The following is a 22972-nucleotide window of genomic DNA, read 5'->3' on the forward strand; positions in this document are numbered from 1 at the left end:
TAAAGTTTTCGTTGAATTTGAAGAACACCTGGTTTACGTCCTTGCTGTTTCAGTCTTAATATAGAAAGGGAAAGACAATAAAACTGTTTTTTTTCCGAAGGTAAAAGATATCTGATTTACTAAAAGCAATTAGGCTAATCGACGGAGGTAAATAATAAGAAACTCTCTAATGGAGCATTGTTTAGTGCTTTATTTCTTGTTAACACTATCAACGCGACTAATCAACTCGGTAATTTAATGTCTGGCATCGCAGGTGATACATTTTATATCGAGAATTGCAACTTCGTGCGTCACGCTTTCCATTTCTCAATAGAGAAGATCTTTTCACGGAAAAGATAAAAGAAGATTAATCAATGTGTTATCTATTCTTGACACAATGTTATTAAAACGAGACGTCATTAAGTAGAAAACTGAAATGATTAAGAATTTATAGCTACTGGGTTTGTAGAATATTTCAGAAATAACGAAAATATAGCGTTTGAAATTCTGTTTTACCTTTCTATTGAACTACAGGGCCCATCAATGAATCACAGTAGAAATTCATTAATAGGAGTTGGAAGCAGTTATTATTTTTTTTTATTTGAGAAAACGGAGGCTATAAAAACTTTAATAAAAATGTTGCATGACATGAAAAAAAATTGTAAATGTTTGATTTTAAAAACGATAAACATTTTAAACATCCAGATATTAACAATGTTTGTTAAAATTAAATAAAACTAAGTTGCTAATGTTATTAAATTAGTTATTTTTTTCTCAAACTCATGTCTCTGTAAAATATCAGTAAAATTAATACAATTGAGTAAATAATCGCAATGAAATCTATGAAAAAATAGTACACATGAAAATAATTTTATTCTATATATGTTCTAATTAGCTTCTTTTTATTTTTACTAAATATAGAAATTCCTAGCTTATCTTAGTTTTAGAATTATATACATTATACATATGATTGCTAAGAAATCTAGTTCATTAAAATTGTTTCTTTTTTCAACATAAGTGAATAAAAATATTGAGCGAATATCGATCTGTTATTTTTACCATGCATTTTTTTCTTTATAATATATATTAAAGCAGGATTAGAAAGATATTGTTGAAATTGATGAAAAAAAAAGATTCCAAATTTATGCGCTTTTTTAAAAATTTATTCATGTTATATTTATGTCTTTGAACTCGGAAAAGTAATTCCATGCATAATTATTCCCTAAATACCAGAACTTTATTATTGCTCCGAAAAATAAATATACATATATAATTGTTTTAAGTTGAATTTTCCCAAAGTATTAATATACACCTTCTTACCACTCTGTCGCATTCTTAACAAAAAAAAAGTAAATAAAACGTCAAAATGATGTACTGAAGGTCTGATATATTCGAAAGCCTCAGAGTAGACTCTCGAGGGCACAGAATTGATTCGTATAATTGGTTTATTTAAATCAATCCTCTCATTGATTCCCCTGTTCCCCCTTTATCCGAGAGCAAACACAGTCGTCTGTTTTGAATGGCCTGCTCAACAAGTTAAACCAATAATTTTGCCATTATATATTTTTTTCACATTTTGATAAATTTCAAGACCATTCGACTGGAATACTGATCCAGTAAGTGGCAAGTGGAACACTACAGTCGATAGTTAACAAATGAATATGTCAAAATAAAGGAAATATTGCTCCCATTACGATGTTATAATATTTGTGACAAATATGCACTGCAACAATATGTCTATAATTATGTTCATAACACATACATATTAAAAAATTCTCTGATGGCTGTCTCAGTGCTTGATTGCAATATTTTTTCGTGATGAGTTGTGATTTCCAGGCACCATTTCTGTGGGTCTCGGAGTTGTGGCCCTGATCGCCCTGGTGAATTCACCCGTGGATGTTGGCCTTCCTTCTTTCTCGACTGCAGGAGAAAAAAAAGACAAAGGTGAGAGAGTAGTTTTTACTAATGAAAGAAATCTAGTTGGAATGCTTTGCTAGCTTTTCTTTTCGCCACAGAATATTCCCGAATTCGGAACCTCTAGGATTCCTTAGCAGTATAGATGGAATACGAAAAACAATGAGACGTCCCCCCCCCCCGAAATTCTTATTTTTCTATTTTTTTCGTAAAATAAGTATAAAGAATCTTAATCGACAATATATATATATATATATATATATATATATATATATATATATATATATATATATATATATATATATATATATATATATATATATATATATATATATATATATATATATATATATATATATATATATATATATATATAAACCCGAGATTTTTTAGAATTTTCAGGTTTTAGACTTCTATGAGTTAGAAAAATGTATTTTTGGAAAAGGTTTGTTTGACCGCCATAAAGATAACTGAAAAACACTTTGAGCTAGATATATGAAATTTGACATACGGTCTTTTTGCAACAAATTTGTAGATTTCTGTCAAATTTTGGTTAAATTCTATTTAGAAGAAGTCTGTCCGTTCGGCTGCTCGAATATAAATTAATACCTTTACTACAAAATGAAGCGAGCTAGAGGAATGAAATTCGGTTCATATGCACAATAACATCTATTGTGCAAACACCTATCAAATTTATTCTATCGAATAGTTGACTTTTTATCGGTCTGTACTTTCAGAAATATGTAAACGTCTTCACCTTTACTAGAGAATATGCGACAAGGTGTTGAGGAGAGTACTTCTGTCGACTTCAGAATACGATTTTAAATCGTATAATACATTTATTTAGCAGGAGAAAAAAGAAGTTTTAGAGATGGGAACGATGCTTACCTTTTGCAACTCTAGATGGCATTCTACACAAAATATTGCTGATGTTGTGAACAAGGAAAGAAAATAAACAACAAATATTGTACGCAATGTTTTTTTTTAATTATTATTATTATTTTGAAAATCTAACAAAATGCTATCTATCAAAGGCCTTAACACATTACTTTTGGTAAAATTTTATTCCTTTTCTCAAAACAATGAAAATTAATGTCTATGAACAGTATTCAAAACATCATGTTTTGATTATTTCATGATTATGCCAGTAACTGATTTATGAAATCATTGTTTTACAATTTGGGTCTTATTCAATTTCGTAATACACTTATTTCTCGTGGTCAGTCTGATATTTAAGTTGCTATTATCAAATAATTTTTTAAATTTACGAATAAGCTTATAGTTTTCCGCTAATTAATGTACATTACAATTATAATTAGAAAGCATTCGTTTGTTCAGTTTGAATAGATTCTTGAAAAATTGGACCAATTTATTGCAGGATAATATACATTATATTTGAAAAAAGAATTTATTATGGAATCCATAAACTTAAATTTCTAACAATATTTTCCCACTTATTCAATGTAATTGGAATTAGTTTAGTTTAGTCCCTTTCTGTACTATGGGACGGACCTGGAAATTTTAAACTGCTATCAGATAACGAGGGCGACACCTGAGCTCGAACCTCATCTCCAAACTACCGTTCTACACTAGCAAGAAAATATTTGAGGGCGACGGATTTAGTGTGCATTAGATCTGTGCACACGACGAACCTGGCACATTCTTATGTAAAATACCGAGACTCTTCCATCAGGCTATCGAGGCTACCAATGCTACTGGAAGGATAAGTGATAAAAAATTGTTAGAAATATAATGGCATAGAAATATTAAGCGTGAAATTCATGTTTCCATTTGAAAATTTTTAAAGCACATTTTTTTTCAACATCATACGGAACCCTTGCAATTTTAGGTTTTTTTTTGCCATACTTCTTCAATTTGGATGTGAAATTCATAAAACCACTTTGCATTTTCTCTTTTCTGCACATCAGCAATAAGTCTGATTGCAACTGGAGTGCTATTTTCTATTCATAAAACTCGAATTAATTTAATAATCGAGTAAAATATGATTCAGTTGAACTAGAACTTTGCATTTTATGGTTAAAAATAAATTTGAATTTTTTGATATTAATTAAGAATATGATTGATCTCACCCCCTTAGAAACAAATACGATTTTATTTTATAACGCATGCGAAAAAATCCTACCATATTCATTATTGGTTGAAAAATCCCATTTTTTTTCTTGTAACGGTTGAGAAATTACGATAGTGCCGTTTGTTAAGTGATAATTTGAATATTTTCTTTGTTCATGCATCTCGAAAAATATGTTTTTGTAAGCTAATTCAATCCTACTAACGACTTCAAATTTAATTTTATGTTATTGTGTGCATCAGCTAACAAATGTTGAAATATGCTTTCACTTAGGTGAATCCTCTTCCAGCGAGGCCACCGTCAAAGATTTGTTGAAATGCCCTTCCCTGTGGCTCGTATCTTTCTGCTACATGGTGGTGTTCTGCGCGAAGACTGGCACAGTTGACTGGGGTCAGCTCTACTTGCTGGAGGACAGGAAACACACGCAGTATGTGGGTAAGTTTTTTTTTCTTCTACTCTTGTTATAACAGAGCGTTGAAGTACCTTATGTATTAAATATTTCATACTTCGAGATTGAATATGCTGATTCATTAATAATAATCAGCTAAAATACGAAGAGATGGTGATAGATAATATATGAAAATTCTATTGCATGCGAGCCTTGATATAGAATGTATATCTATAATTAAAATGCTAAATATTTCATTTGCAACTTTTCAATAATTTTTCAATTAATATGATTCGTTTTTATTAATCTGTTTCCTGATGCAGAGCTAAAACTGCCGTGCTAACCAATTTTTTAATGTTTGATGAATTAAAAATTCACTTAAACATTTGAATAATAGAGAAATAAATCGTTTTTACAATAGAACTTGGGGTACTGTGCGAAAAGGGGACAAAACGAAATAGACGTTTTTAATCAATGGATTAAATAAAAGTAAATAATACATCAGATAAAATATTTAAGGCATATTGTATAATACAAATTAACAATAGCACATTAATACAGTTACATTAATATAACAGCATTATAAGTCGTATGCAGTGCGAAAGAAACGATAATTGCCTAGATAGGACGCAATATCAGCAACAGATCATTTAAAGTGGGTAAAAGTTTAGAGGATTTAAAAAATATATTTTTCACAGCCCCTGACCTACCTAACTAAGGTATAAGACCATAAACGGGGAGGCTGGGGCCAGAATCCGCTCAGCAAGCCCGGAAGCCCTCCAAAGCCTCATGAGCGAATTTGTTGAATCAGTAAAAATGTCACAAACATTATCTTAAAATATTTTATCACACAAGACGGCTTATTCCTACATTTCTAGAAGTTTTGACTAGGTCTCTACTTTTTTTAGTGAGGAGAGGCAATGAAATAAAAGCACAACTAAAAAAATGAACACTGATTTGCAAAATAAAAACCCAATGCGATTTTGCGCCACTGATCGCGGCGGATTATTTAAGTTAGTGATATGCTCGCCACGTTGCGGGTCTAACGAACCCAACTTTAGTGTAGAAGTACTTATTTATATTTATTAGATTATTAACCGTTTACGTAAAATGTACATGTTTGTGTAAGGACATGGTAAATGGATTTCCCAATTATATCTGGCCTACCAAATTATTTTGGGTCTTCTTAAGCGAGGCAGATTTCGCATGTTATTTTTTATGCAACAGTGCTAGTGTGCTATTTTGTGAAAGGACAGTCAAAGATTTCTCGTGTAAGGAGACTCGTGAAATGCTATAACTTTTAATCTTCCGCTGCAAAGAAGGGAATATTTGTATTATATATAATAATAATGTTTACAGTAACACAATGAAAAAAAAGGTGGGCGGAGTTGTATAACTGCAATAGATGTTAAATTTTCGCTACTAATCGTGACAGTTGGCGGTGATTGACAGGATAAAATACGATATAAACAGAAAAATTGCCCTCTATTAATAAACTAATGAATGCTCTTGAATTTTCCTTCTCGATATATTTTAATAGTTTTTAATAAAGCACAGCAAACATCTTGTATGTAAGATGAATCGAAATATCAAGAACATCGATGGAGACTGCGTGCCAAATGGAAAGACAGTATTGGCGTTAATTAGCGTGGCGTTTAATGTGTTAATATATATATATATATATATATATATATATATATATATATATATATATATATATATATATATATATATATATAAGAATTTGATTTTTTTGTAAGTTTTCTGGTTTAGTCAAATATATTGAAATTTTTCATGTTCCCTTGTAAGTGTGTGTTTCCTTTTGCATGTTTTCGTTTCTGCAGCGAGTGCCTTCACCAGCAGTGTGGAGAGTGGAGGTTTCCTGGGTGGAATCTTGGCGGGATACTTGACGGATCTGGTCCTCAGAAACCGACCCGCGGACGTGAGTAGAAAATTGACGCATTCGCTCCTTATTGTCTTTAAAGGGCTCGAGTTTCTTCGTCTTACGTTTTTACATGACATATATAACTGGAGAAAGTAATGAAATGAAAGAGAAGAAGAAAAAAAAACAAACACGCATTAAAAAATATTTACTTATATATATATGTAATCTGTTCGCAGGGTCCAATTTTAAATTAATTTCAATTAGTAAATTATATTTGTTTAATTCGAACACATATGTATGCTTTAAAAAATGTGGTCTTTTCGATTGCGTTGTTTGGCACATCGTAGCATAATAATGTTTTAGTTTTGATTCGTGGATCTTTATATTATTTAAAAAATAGATTAATTAAAACTGCTTAGTAACGATGATGTGAGCACACGCACAAAAATTATTTAGCGTTACCGTAATGCGCATCCGTATATGTGTTGTAAGAACTGTTGTAAAATATACTTTAAAACATTGAAGAAAATTATTATAAAATATATTTAAAATATTAAAAAAAACGATTTTAAAGTGTACGAAAAATTTATGAAAATAAAATTGGTATAACTGGAAAGCGACTTTTTTTTTAATTTAATTAAAATTTGGAATAATCTTTAATAAAGATCGAAATAAAATCTTGAAAATCTATTTTGTAACCTATTTTCCAAGAAACAAATACTTTTCAAACATCAGGGCTCTGGGTGTCTTCTCTTTGGATAGTTTTGAATTGTTTTTACATAATGAATGTATCGTGCATTCTATAAATAGTATACCAGACTGTAGGTATTAATATGTCAAAAAAATTAATATCAAAACAGAAAATATATTGTATTGCTGTCCAAAATTAAGTATTGAAAACATTCAGAATTTTCTTCTTCTTATATATATATAAGAAGAAGAAGAAGAAAACTCTTTTTCAACACTTAACTTTACAATGCAAAGCAATATTAGATGGAATAAAAATATAGCTATATGAAGAAAGTATCATATAATTCTTTTTTTATAATCAAGGAGTATTTAAAAGAATGACAAAAAAAAAATCGATTTCTGATAAGTGGAATTTCATGGAAGAAGAATCAAAGAAAAGAGATGCCAATTGCAGTTTAGAAAATACTTTTAAATAACTCATTATTTTAATGTCTTTTAAAAAAATTCACGATTTATTTTAATTGTTCATATCCCTAAAGAAAAAAGAACTCGAATAGTTTTGGCAAATTAAAATTCATATCATTAAAAAATATTGTTCTTACAATATATATATATATATATATATATATATATATATCTTACCTCTAATATATATCATAAAATTTTATGAATTTTAATAATTTAATTTATTTTTAATAATTTATAGAAAGAGTTTATTTTTAATAATTTTTAAATACATTTTTTAATTTTAATAATTTTCATTTTTAAATTTCCAAAAATCAAAAAAGTTGTTTAAAGTATTTGTCATATATAGGAATGCAAAAAGTTCCCTTTGCAATAACTGCTGAATTTCTGACCTGATAATTAAAATATAGCTTCAAGTTCGATAGGTTTTGTGTTCATCCAAATGTTTGCTATGCACGCAGATCTGATGCAGAATAAATGTGCTTGTTCCAAACATCTTGTCCGTAATATGTGTTTAGTTTAGTTTACCTTAATTATAGTAACGCCCCATTTTTAAAGCAACACTTGGGCTATTTTGGGCTTAGGAATTCTGAACTGTGGTCAGATGACGAGGACTACACCTGACTTGGCATCTCCCTTTCCAAACTTCTGTTCCCTACCAGTGGGAGGACATTTGACCCTGACAGATTTAACATATGCGGCGACTAGGGATTGCAATACCGGACCAAAATTTCAATACCGGTATTCGGTATTTTTCAGATCTTAATACCGGGATACCGGTTTTAATACCAGTATTAGAAATTTTAGAAAAATAAAGAAAACACAGGTGTTTCTTTGTTTTATTTGCCAGTTTCATTAGAGAGTGTAAATGTTACAAAAAATAATTTGTAACTTATACAATATAACAGTATATAAAAAGTTTCAAAAAAGTAAAGGAACATCTTATTTATTTAAATTATAAAAAAAGTGTAAATATCACTCTTCAGTCTGTGGTACTATTAAAATTTTTTGAAATTTGATAATAAAAAACATAATGCATCAATTGTACTATCATTAAGCCTGAAAAGTAATTTTGTGCAAAAATTACCAGATGTCAAAAACGCTCTTTCGGTATCTACACTAGTTGGTGGTACTGTTAGGAATGAGCGATATACTTTTTCCAAGTATTTACCTATATATCCCTCATCTTCAACTAAATCGATTTCTCGTCGGGTGGTTTTTGATATAGCTGATTTCTGTATTGTAGTTTGGTTCTTTGAAATTTTTTTTATCTATCGCTAATTCTAATTTTTGTTCAAGAGACAATTCATTTTCACTATCGACATTGATGTCATTATAATCATCGATAAGTGAACCGTATTCTTGTGGTGAACCGTATAGGTTTATGGGTAAAAACATTTAAGAAAATTTACTATAAACTTAATCCGATTTGAATTGGTTATTTTCTTTCATTTTCATTTTCATTTTTAAAATCATTATAATTAAGTAAATACCATAAGACATTTTCTATTTCGGTATGCCTTTCAACTGTGTGATTTTTCAATGTAATATATAATTCTTCAGATAGTGATGTGCGCTGTTCTTTCAGTGACTGCGACATGAAATTTATTGTTGCATTAGCTGTTAATAAATTAGAATCTCTCTGACATAATGCCTCAACAGTCAGTTTTATTGGAAGTTGAGCTGATGCAGTTCTGGATATTGAGTCGAATTCATTATCTGAAAAATTAATTTACGAGTTGAAGTCGATTATTGCTTTTTGAATTGGATTTCTCAGTTTCAAAAATCGTTCCATCATTAGGAGTAAACTGTTTCAACGTGTTTTAGAATCTAATATTAACATATATTCTGTTTTATTTTCAGTTAGTATATATTTTAGTAATATGTCATTTTTTATAGGGGAACGTTTAAATATCTTAACAATTTTTTTGAACTTTATAAACTATAGGAAGCAATTCGTGAATGGTTAATATTTCTTCCTCATTAGAAATATCTTCTTCAGCAATGAGATTGTCATTATTTTCATTGTCAATATCACTCACTCACACTCTTACTCTCTTCAAAGTTGGAATCCGAAGTTTTATATCCACAGTATTTGGATTCTTCTGTTCTTTATATTTTTGGTATCTATTACTCCTAATTGAATTCCATCAGCATAACACAATTGCTGATTTGCACCAATCAACTTTCTAACTTTGTTCATAACTGTTGCTCCATCAGTAGTTATGGATACAATATTTTCTTTCAGGGATAATCCATGTTTCGCTAATTTAGATTTAAGCCATTAATTTCGTCCATTAGGGAGATATAAAAGCAAAAACGTATACTATTTTGCTATGTTGGCGATTCCTGAACATTTAGTGTAGACAATTTTAAAAATTTCTAGTAAATACCGAAAAACCGGTATTTAAACTTGTGAATACCGGTATTACAAAATCGTACAAATAGCTCAAAATACCGGTATTCGGTATCCCGGTATACCGGTATTGCAATCCCTAGCGGCGACGTTTTGCTGGAATCCGGTCCCGAAGCCGAGATCGTACCTCAGTCACCATGGCCATAACGTGGTGACGATGTCCATTCAGTTGCAATCTTTGTTATCTTAGTGTTGCTTCATGCAAGATTTGTCTAAGAAAACATAAATTTCAAACAAAATATAATCGGAAACTTAATGTTTCATGTTTCAGTGGTTACTGAATTTTCCATACCTTTAGGCAAACAAGCAGCGTGGAAATCCCCGGATGCCCATGGCTGCTTTTTTCATGGTTTGTGTTTTGGGATGTCTTCATCTGCTGCAGTTTTCTATTACTGAAGAATCTTCTAAGGTAAGAAAAACTTTATAAATATATTCCTAGACAAAGCTATTGATATAAGATCGTTGAATTCCATAACGAAAGAAAGTAAACATAAACCCCTGAAGTTAAGTAATTTAATATTTAAATAAGATCAGCATTTCCTATTTGCAAAATAATTTTGTACAATGTTTAGCTTGGTCTTGTAAATAATTTATCTATGATTCACTAGTAATTTGGCATTAATGTACTATATTGAAAAAAAAAAGTAATACTAGCACAGCAGCAGTAAATGATATGCACAGAAAATTAGCAATGTATAAATTGAATATTTTTAAAAGCCTTCCCTGCTCCAAAGACTGCGGTTTTTAGTTGTCTTCACAATTTTGAGAACCTTTTTCTCAGACAGGCTGAAATCTTTTAATGATTTATAAGGGGAAAAAAGGCATTTCTATCATTTAATGCTTTGGTTAACATTGTTATAATTAAGAGAAATGAATTTTTATATCTCTGAAAGTGTTAACCAGATATGTTAAATTCAAAAGTATTTCTCAAATAAAAAAGGGCAGAATCGAGAGAAAAAAAGTTTTTTTTTGGTGATTGAATAATGATTACATTCATAGATAATTTTGAATTCGATATTCATACTCAATCAGGATTTTGATTTTGTGCTAGATTTCTAAAATTATCGTATGCACTGTAAAAACAATGTAATCAGATCCCCCAATGGATACAAACATAAATATTTTTCAGAATGTTGAAGGTTTTTGAAATTGAGAACAATTAAAATTCTATAGTTTGCAAATGAAAAACCTTAATGATGTTTATAACCTAGATACTGTCTATCTATAGCGACATGTGAAAAATCATTTTACATGATGCAATCAGTAGGAGCGATCTGCTCGAAATTTTCTCGCATATTCTCCAATAAAGGTGTTATCCCCCACCCCCTCTTAAATCGTGGACTTTGGATAAGACCATGAATCCTTACATGGCGTTGACGAATGACATTTACGAAATATGGATGTTTAATGTGAATCTAGCATTTCTACTGAATCTATCGTGCTAATATATATTTTGAGCACCTTTCATCCGATGGATGGAAACTGAAATTCGACACAAAACTACCATTGCAGTTATAAGATCACATGACGAATTTCATTCATTTAGGTCATTGGATTTACGTGCCTGCGAAAATATAGACCTATAGACGGCCATCCCTTTGATGAGTATTTTTCAAAATTTGATAAGAATCGGCATTTTAGATGCTAAACCTGTATATCATGTTTTATCTACCTTTACGTTTGTAGTTATCGCGCTAATTTATATATGGATGACAGAATTTTTCTGAATGGATTTCGTTCAAAATTTGATAATCTACAAATTTGGTCTTTGTTTTCTCTCAAAAAGTTTGGAACATATTATTGCATAAATACCATTTTTACGCCACTTCAACACTCTGAAAATTAGCTTTTCATTTATGCCATTTTCTGCATAAATTCGTCATTGATTTCAATAAACATATCAAAATTTATTATTCATCATTAATATTATAATTTTTTTTATTATCCGTCTGCTATTAAAATTATTAGTAATCTTTTATATTTTAGACCTCATCTAGTTCGAAAAAAACATTTTCGACGTTATGTCTGTCTGTAACAAAAATAACTGGAAAGTGCTTTTAGTTATAAAGATGAAATTCGGTCTTTACACCCAATTTGTAGATTTCTATTAAATTTTCAGGAAAAGTCAATTCAGAGGAAGTCTGTCCGTCCGATTGTTTGAAGGTAAGTTATCACGATAACTCCAAAAAAAAAAAAAAATGCAGAGAGTTAGATGGATAAAATTCACAAATTGAACGTCTATAGTGTAGACACCTATCAAATGTTGAACGAAATCCAACATCTGTCTATCTGTATTTTCAGAAGCACGTAAACTCAATAATCCAAAAATGCAGTGACTTGATTATATAAAATTTGGTATGGGATTTTGTAATTGCAATTATTGTTCTGTGTGAAATTGCGGCTTCAAATAGGTTGGGAAAAATGCGTCTGAAACAAAAAATCGATTTTCGGATACTATTTATCGCAGGCCAAGGATTATTCGACAAAAACATAGTCAGTGATTATACGATAAATTCAGTAAATATGCCAAATTCACGCCAAATGTTAATATTTCGTAACTATTGCACGTCAAAGCCCTGTAAGGCATTCGCTGCCTTACTTAGAGTTCACATTTTTTTGAAGGAGTTGGGGGATAGCACTTTTATTAAATAGTAGGTGAGAAAGTTTTGAAAAGACCACTCTAGCTGACGATATAATGAATTTGAAAAGGAGTGGCATATTTTGGAGCTAATTGATCTACGATTAAAGGTATTCCTTAAATACGTTTCTGTTTACTCTACGATACTTTACATGCAAAATGGTTCATACACACTCTCGCCGGCGTCCTGGCATAGGGTTAGCGCGTCTTCCTCGTTATCTGTGCTTCCTGGGTTCGAGTCCCGGTTTGGGAATGGTTGTTCTTCCGTTGTTCTATTTGTGAGATGTGTGAATGTGCCCCCCTGTAAAAAGGGGCTGCGCATGCGAATGTGATGCGTGAGTAGCAATGTCGTACTCTTGGCCCTAATTGACACTACTAAAAAAACAAGAGACACTCCCCCACCTGCTTAAATCGCTGTCTTCGTAACAGCGGGCTTGTCCATGGCAAGCGCCATAAGAAACAACAACAGAAACACTCTCGCAGACTTTAAAGACTAAACTTGAAATTTTAAACTTATGAAAACTGAATTTCGTTATAGCTTTAAGTGCTAATATTAAATATTCCGCTACTGATTTAATTCTATGCTCTGTGCATTTTGTTGCCTTGGGTTAAAATATTAATTGAATGCTGACTTTCCAGCTCTGGATCTCCACTATCGGTTTCCTGCTTGGTGCCGGGTTTTATGGACCTATCGCCATCTATGGTGTCGTGGCCTCGGAAAGTGCCCCTATTCATTTGAGTGGCACTTCTCACGCTGTGGTTGCCTTGGCGGCAAACAGTGAGTTTCTTTTCTTTTTTTCTTTTTTTTTTATTTTGGTTTCCATTTTCTGTGAAAATCTGATTTTTGGAGGTTTGCTTTCTCTGAATGCAAAAATTGAGCTGTCATTTTATTTATTGATCCAAAATACAAGTGCAAAATATAGATTTCTTTTGATCACAAAACTTTAGCAGAAAATGGCCATAATCAATCGTAACGCCTTTTTATTACTGCATCCCTTTGTTCTTTCTTTTTTTATATCCTCCAATAGACGACAGAGCAACTGCATAAATATATTCAATGTATCAGAAGTTAATTTTTAACAAACTAACCTCAATGAAGGAAAATGCTCAAAGTAATTTTGGGATTCTCTAAAATTTCTCTTCAAAGGAATTAAAACATTTTTATAAGCTATTTAAGCTTACTAATACAACACATGAAATATTGAAGGCTAGAATAACAGATGTTGTGTCTGGTGTTACAAAAAAAGTGGTGGACAACACGAGGGAGAAATAGAATACTATCAAAGAGAAAATAATAGATCAAAATTGTATGAGAAGAATTCATTAGAGACTCAAAATATGATGAGAGAATTTTTATTGAATTGGCTGCGGGATGATAAGGTGGCATAGCTTCACATAGTTCTAAATTTGAGGGCAGATTTGTTATTACACCAACCTTAATGAGTTTGTCCAGAACTACTCACCGCTCAAGTAGTTGAGAGATTTGGCTGTATGGAAACGACCAGACATATCGACATCAACTCTATCGTGAGATAAAAAGTTTTGAAAGCGAGACAGTCGTTACTGCCGGTTTTTCTTGTTAGAGAATGTTTTATGGTGTAGTGTTTTAAAACTTTTCTTATTAACCCTTTGACTTACAAATTTACTTCCCAATTAAATGACACCTTTTATGTGGTTTATTTCCTATCCCCCTATTTATTATTGTTTTAATTCCTATAATTATACAAGGGCTTTTGAAATATTGATACGCTTTTAAGGGATTTTTGCATTTTACATTATTTATTCTTTCACTTAACTGCAGGTTTAAAATGAAAAATACAGTAATTTGATGCGCGAGTCAAACTCTTCATTATAGGAAGGATTTGATTCATTCATGAAGGATTTAATGGAAAGTTAGTGAGGATAGACAATTATAACTATTGAATCATGTTTGGATGTCATGAGCTTTTAAATGAGACAAGATTTGATGAAATCGTACCAGTCATTGGGGGAAGGAGACTGATTCTTTGCTTTTCTTTGTTTTGGTAGGCATTAAGTGAATTATTATTAGCATTATTATATAACTCCAATTGTTTAAATTAATCTGGATTCTTGGAGTTTTACTGTCTGTCTAATAGAAGAAATAGATAGGTAATGTTCCTGTTTAAAATGATGTTTGTTTTTAAAAATAGTAAATATTGTGATCAAGATTATATTAATAAGGTCAATTACATTAGAACATTCAATGTGTTTCCCATTCGTTGCTCGAAGAATTTTATGTCTGTATTCTAGTTTACGCCACGTATTATCTGAAATTTTTTCTATAAAATTAGACACAATATATGTTATCCTAGCTTTTAATGTTTCATTTTCACGAAATGGTATGCACAATTTTTTTTTATACAACTCGAAAAGAAGAAATCAAGAGCAGAAGAATGTGGCGTGTTCCGTCTTTTCCATTTCAGTTGTGATAAAATTTCTTGTTTTGGAAACGATGAGTTACAGACACCACTGAAAAATGCCTTATGTCTAGGCAAATAGAAAACATCTGCCTTTAAACGGGAACGGTCGATTTTGCTTATGGAATCTCAGAAAACATCATTTCCTCTCATTGACATTATTTTGTTAAGTCATATCACTGACTCTACGAATCGCCCGAAGGCACACGGATAAATAATACTGAATGACCAGACCACCGCAACAGCAACACTGGTGGGAACTGTGATTGAGTCCTAAGGGCCACCACCGGCCAAAGTACAACCCTTCCCTAAGGAAGTACGTCCCGTCATCGATGGGAGGAGCGAAACCCTCACCTTTTCGTGTACCCTCCAGGGTGACGAGATCCAACCACTATGCCGGAAACATCTAATCCTCATTTCGAGGTGTCCCCTGGAGGGACACCATTTTGTTAAAATGTAACTTTTAATTCATTGCTTCCGTTTATTTACTAATTTCGTTATCTGTTTCGCGATTAAACAATTTCAAAAGTATGGCTGTGCAATAAAAAATTGGCACCATTTTTAGTACTTATTTTGCTCCAATATTTTGTAATCAGAGATAATTTTCAATTTCATCAAAATTTCATTAAATGTTCAGATAGTTAATACTCTGTAATTTTTCTGTAATTAATTTTTTGACATGATATTTGTTGATATTGGTTGTTGATTTGATATCTCTTTTGTATCCTTCAGTTGGTGCCATTATTTCCGGTCTCCCCTTCAGTTACATCGCCAAATACTACAGCTGGTCCGCCATCTTTTTCATCCTGGAGGTGACTACTGCTGTCAACTTGGTCATCATGTTCCTTTGCAGAAATCTGAATTACAACATGGCCAAAACTAAAAAGGACTAAAAGTCGAACTTGTTATTGTTTTAGAATTGTGTTTAGTTTTAACGAGAAACTGAAACATATCAGCTAATTTGTGTGTATTTATTTGCTTTTTGTGCAAGAACTAGTTTGTATGCCATATCAGCGTTTTTTATGTATATTCTTGGGTTAGACATGAGAGCACTGTACTTTCATCAACCTTCATGATTATAGTCAATTACGATGTTTTAATTGCTTAAATATAATATTAAATTAGGTTTTATTGTTTAAATATAATATTCAAACCAGTTTGGCGAGTTATTACTTGAACCAAATTATGTTTGGTGGCAGAACTATGCCTTCAGGCCTACTCTATTTTGCATTAGATAGTTTGCAATGATTTCGACCATTCAGAGTAAGTATGATGTTTAATCTATATTTATGAACATCACACAAATACAAACAATGCTGTTGTGAATTTTTGATTTCTAATTTATTATTTTAGAAGAATATTGAGAATTCTAAGTAAAATAAATAAGAAAACAAAGCAGCTAGTTTGTTATTGTATTATGAATTGATAGAATTTTTAATTTCATTCCTATTTGATAATTTTATTAAAAATTGATGATAAAAAAGTAATGAGGTAATTAGCATCATCAAATAAAATTAGTAAAATCAACTGCATAGTAAGTAAAGGTAATCATCGGGAAAGTAAGTAAAGGTCTCTTTATTTGTTGCAATAAACATTAAATAGTTGACCTTTTTCCAGATATATGATGAAAAAAGAGTGTTGGTAATGTCTAAATGTGTAAAACGTCACAGTGAAACTTGACTAGTTTAAAAGTTTTGGATTCGAATTTGTAGGCAATTCGAATATTTTCCAGATTTCTGGAATTATCTGTTAACATATTCGCAAAATATACTGTCATCTCGAATTCATTCTTACTAATTTGAAGCCAAATTAAAAATTACAAATTGTTTCTATTTATGAATTAAACTCGTCATTTAAACGCGTTCACAGTTTTTTTTTTGTGTGTGTTAATATTCGTATGATTTTAATTTACTCCAAGATTTGATTTTAGTGCTGCGCATTTTCTTTTTTAAAGCATTTTCTAACACGGAATGTGAATTAAATGTTATTTCCAAGTTTTGTTATTCATTTGTTTTATTCAAGGTGTTATATATTGTTGATTTTTTTTAAAATTTATTTTCTTAAGCCATTTTATTGACTATCATTACATTACTTTATTATTCATTAATGTATTATTTATTAAAAATTTTGAATAATATTTATTGCCATATTTAATTTTACTCTATGCACTATTTTTCCCATTCCAGATTTTCTTAGTTCCAATTTGCTTATAAATCGAATTTTTATAATTGATGTCCCGTCAGCTTCGAATTAGCCAAATTCGACACAATAATTTCTGGATCTCCGATTTCCCCCTACTTTTTTTTTAACCTGAATCGAGTGCCCTATGTATAATAGATAATATACAAACCATTTCTTATTGTGTTGCGAAGCATTAAATGATATTCTTCATTTATTCCTCTTTGTTTCCTTCGAATTTGTTTTTCTGAAAAGTTAATCGATGATAAAAATCAGTAAAGAAATTTGCTTCATTAAATAGAAATTAGAAAGAAAATCTGAACAGCAAGCGAAGGTTTTTTATTTTATTCAAGAAGCTTTTACTAGCTCACATATTTTGAGATGCTGGAAGAAAAATAGCACTTAAATTGTCCCATTTCTTGATACACTTTCGATATTATTCCATTTAGTTGTATGAAATATATTTATAGAGTTCACATAAATTTATCAACTATGAAATTATTTAATGAAAAGCAATACTCTTTCAAAATGGATATTTTCTATATACAAATTTCGGTAAAAAAATATAGCAAATAGAATATAGATTAAAAATAAAATATGATTAAAATATTAAAATGTCCAGAGTTCATTTTGTGTTCATCTACATTCCTGATGTAAGCTCAATGATACGTGATATACGGATACTCTTTTGATTGCTATTTTCGAGAAGAAAAAAACTTTTTTAATTGTTTCTATAAATATTTTGCTTTATTGCTGAAAATAAACTTTTTCCTGAACTCTGTTTTGTGTGTTTGTTTATATTAAATGAAATATTTGAGAGATTGAATATACTGAAAAAATTCCATAGAGCTTTAGTGGTTATTGGTACAAAATTCATTGATGCCTTGCTTTCTACCTATATACGGCAGAAATAAAGCGCCCCAAAGCGAAAGTAAGAGTTGGTTCCAGTGACTTTATTCTACGATAGCGAGATGGAGGTTGATATGCATGACAGATGGAAATCTGCCATGCATACAAGGTGTCTCAAAAACCCTGACCGCGGCTTTTATTCCTGAAATAGTGATCATAGATATATACTGTAAATTACAAAGTTGCGTAAAAAAAAAAAGAAAAAAAAAGGTGCAAATTGCTATGAAATCAATTAAAATTTTCAGGGGAATAAACTTTAAAAAAAATACAAAATTTAAATTTTTATACGGCAGAAAATACCTACAATGGCACTGGCGTGCAATAGTGTAGTTGTTCAAGTAAATTTTGCATCAGTCCGTCGACTCTACGAATAACTGATTCGAACATAATAACTGGTGTATGCCAGTTATTACATAGAAATATTGTCTACATTGTTGGTTTTGGAATATACAGCTATGGACTTATTGTTCATACATTAATAACCTTAGTATTAAAATAAGGTAAAAATGTCAACTTTTACTTAATGCTTCATTTTTCCCGTTCCTTTCAGATAGAGTAAGAATCCTGTAGTTTGCTAACGCAGACCGTTCTGTAAACGTACTTCCTAGAAGAATTCCGTGAATTCAGAAAATAACATTTCTCTAACATTCTTACTATTACATACAAAATAAATCCTCAGCATATCCAGACATTCCTAGTAATATGCCATTCTTTTAAACACATGAGTGAGTTAATAATTTTATTTTCTTGTTCGGCATTTCAGTACTTCTTTGGGATGTCATCAATGTTTTGTTTCTCTTCTTTTTAAAGTCAATGTTGTCTACCAATCAAATTGAGTAACATAATGTGCAATTAACAAATTGCTTTCAATTCATAATACTCAGATGACGTTCTATTAAAACAAATATTTACATAAAGATCGTTTTTCTGTATTTCTGTACTGAAAAAAGATTTTTGGGAATAACTGTTTTAATTTAAATTTGCGATTAAACCCTCTAAATTTAAAAATGAACACATCTTTCCAAATTCTTTAGTTAGAAATGTAAAATTTTGTTTATGCATAGATGAATGTAAGAAAAATGTTTTACTTTGACACTTTTACACTATGCGGAGCACCTGGAAAAGTAAATTTTTTAAGAAACTTTTTACTACAAACCTTCACAGAAACTAAAGTATTTTCATAGAGTTTCCCACTTATTTAAAGAAACTTTGTAATTGGAAGCATATGTCTAGGTGTTTTTTTTTTTTTTGTAGGGTCACTCTACATATGAATGAAATAATGATAAAATAACAAATAGTGAAAATAAATATTTATAATTTTATTATTTCTGACAGTTTCTAGAAAATATTTTATAAAAATAAGACATTTTTATCGAAACATATAATGAATGTTCTCTCTCTGAATAATCTGGAAAACGAAGGAACACTTCACTGTTTCTTGTTTTTGCATGATATCTTCTAAATATTACTTTCTTTTTAAAGTCAAAACTTTCCCGAGGAAAGTCCTACAAATTCCTATGCTTCTATACAGTAAAAAATTGTCCATAGTACTAATCATGGCACTCGTCAATACTTCTAACTATATTACTTTCGATATACAGATTTTTAATGGAAAGGCTGTTTCCCATTTTATACGAAATGATGCTCATGATAAATATTGAGTAAAGCAGGCGCAGCCTGATTATTTTTGATGAAACAAGTGATACATCGAGAGTCACTTAAGTTTATAACTTCGCACATTTTTACAGCTTAAAGCTCATTTTTTAACACAAATTAACAAAAACGATCATTTTCTTGACGTTCTGTAGATCTTCATTCAGTTTTTTGTAGAAAATATAAGCAGTTTGATGTTTTATGTACATTACGCTTTGCGAAACTTTCTTGTTCCCTATGATGAATGATAACTTTGATGTTTCTAACATTTATATATTTTCTTTTCAAAAATATCTGCTTTCAGCAACATTCAAATCAATGGGTGATATTGTGGTTTTAAGTTTGGGCTTTCCGAACTTAAGTATACGAGGTCTATTCTGGAATTTCTTCACGACTGATCGAGTACTTTCAAAATCGCCAACTTTTTCATTGCTGTTTTGCGGGTGATCTGTTTCTTCGTCGAATTCTGGTGTTGTTGTTTCAGGTGTCGTCTCTACCATCTGGTTATAAGATTCGGTTGTAGAAACAAATTCGGTAGTTAATTCCATCGGCCACGAAGTTGAATGCTCATATTCTGGCGAGGAAGGCTGATCTGTCGTCGTGTCAATAGACTGAAAGTTATAAAATTCCACATTTTCGTCGCTGCGAGCGACAGGGTCTTCCGTATCCGGATTAGCTGTTGTAGTCGTTGTCGTAGTTCTCGAACGGAGCTTATTTGTAAACTGTTTTTTCCCTCTTGTTATTGTTGGAACTTTAGAAACTCTTACAGATTCCTCTCTTAATAGGGGAGCTGTTGGTGTTGTCGAAGAAGTACGAGGTTTTAAGGCTGCTGGTTTCCTTGACCTTTGTCTTCCAAAAAGATTAATCCTACTGCCGAATTCTTCCGATTTTGCAGAAGCAGCAACTGTCACAACTTCAGGTACGGGGGTGGTTGTAGTTGGTTTTCGAGAATTGGAACTTGTTTGTTGTCTCCATCTGCTGGATCTTCCAGAAGTTGTTTGTGTTGTGACTTCTTTATCAGTTGTTGGTTTATTGACTGTATCCCCAGAAGTATGTTCATCTACACTGTAAGATACTGTAGGACGTGGTCGTCGAGGCTTTTGCTTCCTTTTTCGTGTTCTACGTCTTGTTGTAACTTCTGGAGTGCTAGAGGTAACATAATCCTCTGCAGCGTGTTCTTTATTACGCAAGGATTCATTATTTTCTAAATCTATCTCCTGAATTCTATTTCTAGATGTTGAGAAATGTTCTGGTTCTTTTGTAAAAGAAACTGGAGTTTCATCTCTCAATTCTGAAGTTTCCGCTATGGTTCTGGGTGTTGTCGAAGGTCGCCGAGGAGGGGGAGGAAATGTAGGGAAAGTTGGAAAAGTGGGTCTTGGTGGAGGAGGTCTGCGTTTTGTCGTTGGCCGCTGAGTTGTCGATATTTGGACAGTTGTAGGTGGCAACTCTTCCAGATCTTGATACCTATTTGCCTCGATATTTTCTGGTGCTTTGTATTCTTCAATTATTTCGATATTTTCATTTACAGAAGGCCGAGTATGGTAATAGGTTTCTATTTGTGGCTTTTGGGTCATTGGTCTAAATCCGTTTTCAGCATCTGGTCTTCTACGACTGTTGGAGTCTCTAACCCTTGCGCTTGACCCTCTGTTGCTCGGTCTTCTTACAGTTACCGATGGAGTTGTGCGTGGTTTACTTTCCGAATCATCTACTGTGGAAATAACATTGACGTAGTTTTCATTTGCTGGATAGTATCCTTGTGGCCTGGCGTAGTCATTTGGCTGATAGTGCCCAGAAACATCGGATGGTGGCCTTTCTATCTGAGGTTGAGACGGTCTTTCTCGTGGATTTTCTCGATACCTCGAATTTGTTGTCGGAGGAGATTGCGTATAATATGAATTAGGAATGTCATTCACAATATTGGATGGGGGAGGTCGTTGATAATATTCTTCTTCTGTTGGTCTGATTTCCGAAACTATAGGTATAGTCCTTACGTTCACTTGTCTTTCATCAGGAGGGGGAGATGATCGATGTCCATACTCAGGGAGTTCTTCAATAACATTTCGGACATCTGTTTCTTCTACAGGTCTCGATCTGTGACGATTTCTTTCATTTCGTGTTGATTGTCTTGTTCTTTCTCTTGTTCTACTTGGCACTCGGGGTTCTTCTCTTGTTCTGGTTGGAGACCTAGTTTCTTCCCTTATCCTTGCTGGTGCTCTTGTTTCTTCTCTTGTCCTAGTAGTAGGTCTAATTTCCTCTCTTATCCTGGTTGGTGGTCTTGTTTCTTCCCTTGTCCTAGTTGGCGGTCTACTTTCTTCTCTTGCTCTGCTTGACTGTCTAATTCTTGATGAAGGAGGAGGTGTTGTAGGTGAATGATAGTAAGAAGATTGTGGTTGTGGTCTGGATGAACCTCTTTCCCGTTCAGACTGTCGAGTACGTTCTATATTCCTATCAGGAGATGGCTGCCTTTGGATGTACTTTATTTCTCTGGGGTCGTTTTCAGTATTTTGAGGTCTAGGTCTGCTTCCTTGCCTATAATCCTCAACTAAAACAGTCGCCGGGCCAGAAAGTGTTTGACCATATTCTCTTGGGATTCCATTTTGTATTGGAACAGATGATGGTCTTTCAGGTCTAATTATTAAATTCTCTGGAGAGTATCCTGGTTGATATAATCTTGAATCATAAGGAGAATATTGTTCTGGTTGTTCTCTTTCCCTTGGGACTGGTCTACTTGGAAGGCTTCTTGGAGGATGTAGCTGCAATACCTCTTCAGTTTTTTCTGGTATTCGTGTTGGTGGGTCTGGTGAAAGCGGTCTTGAGTTTACTCTTGATGGCGTTTGTGGTTGAGAAACTGCAAGGTTCTGTATGTTTCCACTTTGGTGCCTTGTTCTAGAAAATATATATTTTTAATTAAATATACAAAAACATATGATAATTTTAATAAAAAAGAACATTGGAAATCTTTTTAATTACACAGTCTAATTATAAGCATGAAAATTTTACAAATGCATTGACAAACCTTTTATAAATTAAAAGTATGAAATAATGCGTTGTAAAAACAAAGTCCTTTTAATTATAAGCATGTATTATATTGATTAAGCAAAATTACTTTTATTAGTTTATTTGGTTTGTGGAGGGCAAATGAACGAATATTTTTTTAAACAATAATAGTTTTAAAATGACTTTATACTCTGTTATTTTTTGTACCATCTTATTTTTAATAAAACAATTTTGAAGTAATAAATAATAATTCAAACTATAAGATCTTTTAATAAAATGATAAATAATTCAAATTAGGTGTACTCTAAATAAAGTCGCGGTAGATCAGAAGCA

The 22972-nt window shown here is 31.7% G+C and overlaps 2 protein-coding genes across 2 annotated transcripts in view; one reads left to right on the forward strand and one right to left on the reverse strand.

Moving 5' to 3' along the window:
* Window positions 1-17861, forward strand: part of LOC129976554 (glucose-6-phosphate exchanger SLC37A4-like) — a 41878-nt gene extending 24017 nt beyond the window's left edge. Inside the window, exons 4-9 of the mRNA XM_056090185.1 lie at window positions 1816-1923; window positions 4256-4417; window positions 6215-6312; window positions 10125-10235; window positions 13104-13242; window positions 15635-17861. Coding sequence (XP_055946160.1) covers window positions 1816-1923; window positions 4256-4417; window positions 6215-6312; window positions 10125-10235; window positions 13104-13242; window positions 15635-15795 — 779 coding nt within the window. The 3' untranslated portion in view covers window positions 15796-17861. The remainder of the gene's footprint in view (window positions 1-1815; window positions 1924-4255; window positions 4418-6214; window positions 6313-10124; window positions 10236-13103; window positions 13243-15634) is intronic.
* Window positions 17862-19287: 1426 nt separating this feature from the next.
* Window positions 19288-22972, reverse strand: part of LOC129981506 (proteoglycan 4-like) — a 51414-nt gene continuing 47729 nt past the window's right edge. Inside the window, exon 6 of the mRNA XM_056092366.1 lies at window positions 19288-22528. Within this exon, the coding sequence (XP_055948341.1) occupies window positions 19927-22528 (2602 nt within the window). The 3' untranslated portion in view covers window positions 19288-19926. The remainder of the gene's footprint in view (window positions 22529-22972) is intronic.

This window comes from Argiope bruennichi, chromosome 1, assembly GCF_947563725.1.
Source record: "Argiope bruennichi chromosome 1, qqArgBrue1.1, whole genome shotgun sequence".
Taxonomy (NCBI): Eukaryota; Metazoa; Arthropoda; class Arachnida; order Araneae; family Araneidae; genus Argiope; species Argiope bruennichi.